Source organism: Heteronotia binoei, chromosome 3 (genome assembly GCF_032191835.1).
Source record: "Heteronotia binoei isolate CCM8104 ecotype False Entrance Well chromosome 3, APGP_CSIRO_Hbin_v1, whole genome shotgun sequence".
In the NCBI taxonomy this organism is placed as follows: domain Eukaryota; kingdom Metazoa; phylum Chordata; class Lepidosauria; order Squamata; family Gekkonidae; genus Heteronotia; species Heteronotia binoei.
Genome location: NC_083225.1, coordinates 73219753 through 73226834, shown reverse-complemented (window position 1 = coordinate 73226834; position 7082 = coordinate 73219753). Strand labels below are relative to the sequence as shown.

Genomic DNA, 7082 nt, shown 5'->3' with positions numbered 1-7082 from the left:
TTAAGCTATTCCCTTCCCCCCCACACACATACACTGGAACCCCAGTTTACCATTTAACTGTGTCATTATATACCATAAGAAGGATTTCACTTTTCTTCTAGAGAGAGAGAGAGAAAAATTAGATACCTTAAGTAGCTTTCTAGAGTGTTTTGTTGGCGGGAAAACAGTCTTTTTCCTCTCAGAAGAAACAAAACAGATAACCCATGTGTCTTCTGAAGGTTTGAGTAATTTAAGATTGCAAGCCTGGGTTCCCTTCAATATAGTACTCTGTGTTTTCCCAAAATGAGAAAGAGTAGTGCAGCACCATTGTTTATTCAGAAGTACTCTGTTGGAACTCCTGCTTGTGTGCTGGAACAATCCCGCCCACATCCACATTCTCAAGATTACATCAGAACACTGTGGCATGAACTCTAAATTCCTGGCGGATGTCATTTACACTTCAGAAAGCCAAGATCATAGGAAGCCACTCACGTGCTGAAACAATAGGCTGATAGCAGAGATCCCATGTGAGTGTCTTCCTATTTATCATCAGAATAATAGATCCTCAAGAGCATTGAGACAAATAATCACATATGCTGAAGAAAATAGCACGAACAATTAGAAGATTGTTCTTTTTACATACCCTACCCCCAGGGGTTTTTTGTGTTTTTTTAGCAGGAATGCACAGCAATGCAGTTCTGGCTGACTTTGCATCAGGGGTATGACATATGCAAATGAGTACCTGCTGGGCTTTTTCCACAAAAAAGCCCTGTGTGAAACAATGGTGATGTCAGGGGTGTGGCCTAATATGCAAATGAGTTCCTGCTGAACTTTTTCTACAAAAAACTCCTCCCCCCAAAAAATTCTTTAGTATACTTAAACTTCTCAAAACTTTTTCACTTTGGTCAAGCAAAGAAAAATAATTGCAACAGCAAGTGCCATAGATTCTAAATGGTTGGAGAATGCACTTTTAACACTTCTGCTCATTTATTTGCAAGTAAATTCCATTTTTTCCAATACAACTAGATAAACTGGTTTGTGACCAGAAGATAGCACAATGAAGTCAATGGATTCAATGCAAATACATTTGCTGAAACTTTCCAGATTACAGTAATATTGAAGAGCAATACATACATTTTTAAATTGCAGCACACAGTAAGTACCAGGGTTCACATTTAATACTGGCAATTGAAAAGGTTGAAAATATAGTATATTTTTCATTTTCTGCTACAACACATTAAGGCCACTGTGCTTCCGTAACCCAAAGTTATGTGTTGACAAGTAAATTAGATACTTACATGGCCATTCTCAGATGTTATTTCAATTGATACCTCCCCCCACTTAATATCAGAAATTCCCATGTTTGGAAAGCATAATGAACCTAAGCCCTAATAACTGTCTCTTGGAATTATCTGCCTTCTTGGAGTTCTCTAAGAAAACCCTGGATAATCAATCATTTATTATTTTTACATTCAATTTTTCTGTCACAAAATTCATGACAACTTCAGGTGGATAGCTGTGTTGGTCTGAAGCAATGGAACGAAATTTTAGTCCAGTGGTACCTTTAAGACCAACAAAGTTTTATTCTTGGTATAAGCTTCTGTACATACACATCTTCAGATATATTGAAACAGACATCACCAACTATTACATATAGCTGAGGGACGGGGTTAGCTGTTAGGAAAGACTAAGGAGTCAAGATGCATAAGTAGCTAAGCAATAAGTATAGCTAAAGACTGGATCCTCACCCACAATAATAAAACATCTAATTTGTACACTGGTACCAGAGCTTGCAATAAACCCAGATGCCAGACAACACAATTACTGGACCTAACTACATCAACTATACCATCTCAGACTCATTCAGTTGCTTATCTTCTGACATTGTATATGCCATTAAATGCCAACAATGCCCTTCAGTTCTCTACATAAGGCAAACAGGTCAAACCCTATGCCTAATGGACATCAAGAAAATGGACACAAATCTGACATCAGAATTACAAACTGATAAATCTGTACAAAACATTTCAACCTCCCAGGGCACTCAAAGGCAAATAAAAATAATTGTAGCTGTTTTATTGCAAAGGAATTTCAAAAACAGACTGTATTGGGAGATTGCGGAATTACAGGTTATTACAGCACTCAGGACAATGGAACCCCCAGGGCTTAACAGAGATATCACATTCTTATCTCATTACAAATGCTAAGTCACTCAGTTCTGTTTGTTAACTCTTTTATTGTCTGGATCCTAATTTATTGCTATTCACAGGTTTTACCAACTGCTTTAATCCAATTTTAGTTATACTTACTGCTCAGTTTCTTATACATCTTGACTCCAATCAGCTTCTTGGCAACTAACTCCCACAACATGGAATAGTTAGCAAAGTCTTTTTCAATGTATCTGACGTACTATGTATGAACACAAAAGCTTATACACAGGATTAAACTTTGTTGGTCTTATAGGTACCACAGAATTCACGGCAGTTTATATAATATTCCTCTTCCAGCACAGTAAGACTTGTACCTACTTGGCTTCAGAAAAGGCACTGCTTTGTGTACTTTCCAACCATAACCTGGGATCCAAATATGCCAACTATAAGATACATATATAAAAATAAGAAGAGCCTTGGCTGGCTCAGACCAATAGTCCATCTAGTCCAGCATTCTGTCTCACACAATGACCAACCAGTTCCTCTGCAGGGCATAGAGGCTGAGACCTTCCTCTTAGGTTGCCTCCTGGCTCTGGGATTCAGAGGTTTAGTACTTCTGAATGTGGAGGTTCCCCTCTTTTACCATGGCATGTATTGGACCTTGATTCTTAGCTACTGCTGAACCATTATGAAGCAGCACTAGCTTCAGGTGGGCACCAGTATCAGTCTGAAGCAACAGAACAAAGTTTTAGTCCTGTTTGCACCTTTAAAACCAACAAGGTCTTATTCAAGGTGTAAGCTTTTGTGTGTAAGCACACTTCTTCAGATACTTGCACATGAAAGCTTAAAGTATTTTGAATAAAAATTCATTGAGCCGCCATGAGTCTGCATAGAATGGGCAGGATATAAATATAAAATAAATAAATAGGTCTTAAAGGCACCACTGGACTCAAACTTTGTAAAACAGCACTAGAGGAGCTTTAAAGCACAGTACAGGTTGGTAGAAGAGCTGAATCCTTCCCTCATTTCAAAATTACCAGAGAAACAGCAAAAAAAGGAGCAGCAGTTGTCCACTTTCCACAATATGTGATTTGGCATGACATGATTCAGGTTGGGTTATGCCACTGTCTTGCCTAACAGTGTAATCCAAAGCAATGGTGTAACTCTGTTTAGAATTGCACTGTTAAAGTGTGGTGTAGTGGGAGACTCAAGTCTGCATCCTCACTCTGTCTTGGAAGCCTGCTAAGTCCCCTTGGGTTAATCATACACTCTCAGCCCAACTACTTCACAAGACCAGAAAGGCTTTTATGCCCATCAGGACTTTTCCCAGTAGGCTAGTGGGCTCCCCCATACACTTTAAGGGAAGGCTTTGGCCACTATGCCATTTGCTGGCCCTCCAGGACAACTGGCTGACCAGGCCAGTAGCTAACCAGGGATCCATGGGGCCTGGCCCCCTGACAGTTTTTTGGGGCCCCTCACCTTCCAACCAGTGTTCCCTCTAAGCTGAGTTAGTGTGAGCTAGCGCACAGATTTTTAGCCTCCAGCTCACACATTTTTGTCTTAGTTCAGGAAGGATGACCCCAGAGCACACTAATTGATGCGGCAGCTCACAGCTTTAAAGCCAGTAGCTCACAAAGTAGAATTTTTGCTCACAAGACTTTGCAGCTTAGAGGGAAAATTGCTTCCAACCCAGGGCCGACCCTCTCCCTCCACTCCAGTGCAATTTAACTGCACAGGAGGGGCACTCAAGAGGAACCTCTGCCTGTCCCGAGCCATTTAAAGGGTGAGCCAATCAACTTATTGACTGGCTCTAAATCACACGGGGGGGGGGGAGGAGGAAAAAGGGTGGCCCCAGTCTCTCCCGCTTCCTGCTTTCACCCCATGGCCCCCTCCCCCTGTGGCCCCTAGCTACAGGGCTGTGGCTAACCACTGTGTGAAACAGGAGACTTGATTAGATAGCTTCCCCATCTGACCCACCAGGACACTTCTTGATTTGGGTTATAACTTCACTCACTTTACCGTATAATCAGGAATCACAAACAGGTGGATATCTTCTGTCCAGATATATAGTTGAGTAATGAAGGGGTTTTTTTTTAAGTTGTGTTTTATTTAAGTATCTTAAGCAGCGATAACAAAATTCTAAGCACTTGAGGACACAAATAATTGCTTCCTGTATGTATCACGCTGCTGACCTAACTAAGAAATTCGTAATTATTCCAGAGAATTTAAAGCGGGAAGGGGGAAGGAAAAGAAGGGGGGGAAGCACTCGCATTAAACGATCCTGTAAATCCACGACGCGAGAGATGGGCAGAGGCAGGCTGTCCCCGCCTGCAAGTGTACAGTCAGACTCTATTTCCGCACTCAAGAGGCCGTGATAGAACACTCACGTAGCCGGAGCATCTCAGCCTCTCTCCCCCCGCGTGTCACACTGGATAGATTAACGCACCCCCATCCTCCGCCGCACCCGTGACTCCGTCCCTTTACTACCTGAGCTCCCCGCTGATTGGGTGGGCTCGTCCCGCCTTCTGCAATGACGCAGTCAGCATCGGGTTTGACAGGCAGGTAGGGCTCGGGCTCCGCCATGTTGGGAGCGGAAGCGGAGTGAGCCGCGATAGCCTTTGCGGGACAAGTCAGAAACTGAGGTTGAGCTTAGCTAGCGACGGCGGCGGCAGTTTCTTGTTGAATTGTTTCTCCAGTCGTGGGGAGACTTTGGCTTCATCCTTCCCGTTTTCTGGGCAGCCGCGTCCCGGGAGTCTCCTCCCCTTTCGGGGAGGAGGTGGCGGAGGAGGAGGAAGTGTCCTGACCCTTCGCTTTAGTAGGTGGCGGACTTGAAGTTCGAGAGGAAAGATGCCGTTGGCGCAGCTGGCGGATCCCTGGCAGAAAATGGCTGTGGAGAGCGCGGCGGAAAGCAGCAGCAACAGCGCCGAGGTAGGCAACCCCCCGGCAAGGGCTGGCTGGGGAGAGGCGTGTGGAGTTCAGCACCCTCTGTCGCCCTGAAGCCACTCGAGGGCGGGAGGGAAGGAAAGGCTTCCCCGACCTCGCTTGGCTGCGCTTGCTGGGGGAGGCTGACCTAGAAGGGGGATATCCCTTCTAGGTCCTCCTCATCTCCATGGCGGGACCGATGGGGCCGGGCAGAGGCGCTCCCTCTCTTGCTTCCTCTTTTTAAAACGTCCCAGTAGAAAAGGGGGAGAGGAAGTTCCTCTTTTCTTTTCCTCCCTTTCTCTCTTGATTACCCGTACTTTCGGGCCTCTTTCCAGCCCTCACACTGCGCTCTTCCTTTCCCCAAACTATTTCAGTTAACTTAGTGCGGGTTCATCACACTGCAAGACTTTTTAATTTTAAAAGCCTATTTTTTACGGGAAGTCGGTAGGAGGTGACACAAGGGGTAGTTTCTCGTCCTTTTCAGTACGTGATGGTGTGGGATTCTGACACACATTAGTAGTGGGGAAATGAGGTGGCAACTCTTCCGACTTGATTAGTACAGAGCATGATGTTGACATAGTGCTGGTCTTGAGTCTTAGCTCCTGGGACTTTTAATCCCCCCCCCCCCCCCTTACAGAGATGCTTCTCTTCTTCTGAAGCAAGTAAGGGTGAAAAGTATTTTAACTCTAGCATAATGAGGGGAAAGGGTTTGGGAGTTCCGTTTTCATTCGCCTGGCTTTAGCAAGGTGTTTGGTAGAGGAGGAATGCCGCCCTCTACCATTAATAAAGTTTGAGTCCAGTCCAGTGGCACCTTTAAGATCAACGGAGTTTTATATGAGGTATAAGCTTTCATTTCCACATACACTTGTTTGGCCACAGTGAATGGAAGTTACCTATAGGTAGAGGGTGAGCAGCAAATTAGCTTACAGCATAATGAAGAACTTTTAACAGATTCAAGGGCCAAACAAGAATAACAAGCTTAGTTTATTACCATATGTTAGGGTTTAATTCTGGGGGGAAACATTATTAAGGAAACAAATGTAAAAATTGAAGATTGATGGGCAGATGTATCCTTAATTGTAGAATGCAGAGAGTAATTAACTGAGACCCTGCCATTATGCTGTGTCTCCTCTCAAGCATAGAGGTGACCTTACAGCACCTTTTTCTTTGAAGGGAGGGAATTGGATGTGTAGAGCTACCACCTGTGTCCCCATATCAGAGAAATACATGCCAGTCTGCCATTCCAAATTACATTACATTCTGCTATTCATTACATTACAATCTACTATTCTAATTAAGAAATAAAATAAAGTAGATGTAGGTATCTTCTGGGGATCAGTGAGGACTGAATGAAGTTAGCCTATGTAGTGAGATAAGAAACCGATATCTCTGTTAAATCCTGGGGATTGCTTTGTTTTGAGTGTTATAACAATTTGCAACTCAGCAATTTCCTTTTCGGTTTTGTTCCTGAAGTTCCTTTGCAATAAAATATCTATTTTTAGGCCATCTATTGAATTTCCTGTTGGCTTTCAAACAGTCTTCTCTGTCCCATGTGCTTTCAGTGACAGGGCAAGCTGTCTAATAATTCTAGATAAGAAATTAAGTTTAAAATGGTAGTGATAAAAAAAAATAGTGAATGCTAGTGGGTAAAAAGATTGGGGGGTGGGGGGTTGAAGGAACTTTCCTATTTATATTCTACCTCTGTTCTGAATTTTGCCAAAGGAGGAATAAAAGAAAATTCCACTGAAACCCCTCTTCCACAACCCAAATATGTGATCTTCCTGGATCCAGTAGTATCTTGTTTTGATGTGTGAGAGTATAAGGGTTGTCCTTTCATCAGACCATTGAGTAGAGCCTGTGGGGCTAAATAATTCTGCTGCTTTTGTTCTGCTGTAGTGGTGTCTGGTTACTTTCACAGTGAGTGTCTTTCTCCTCCTTCCATTTCCTCTTGGTTTGCCTGGATCCCAGCTTTCTCACACATACATCCTAACCTGGAAGGAGGAGTTGTTTGCACATGAGAGCTGGCTTATT

At 43.4% G+C, this 7082-nt stretch overlaps 1 protein-coding gene across 2 annotated transcripts in view; it reads left to right on the top strand.

Moving 5' to 3' along the window:
• Positions 1-4694: 4694 nt before the first annotated feature.
• The window catches only part of RPS6KA3 (ribosomal protein S6 kinase A3), a 61108-nt gene continuing 58720 nt past the window's right edge, over positions 4695-7082 (top strand). For both annotated transcript variants that reach the window (XM_060234053.1, XM_060234052.1), the window contains exon 1: positions 4695-5057. In XM_060234053.1, the coding sequence (XP_060090036.1) occupies positions 4977-5057 (81 nt within the window). In that variant the 5' untranslated portion in view covers positions 4695-4976. The remainder of the gene's footprint in view (positions 5058-7082) is intronic.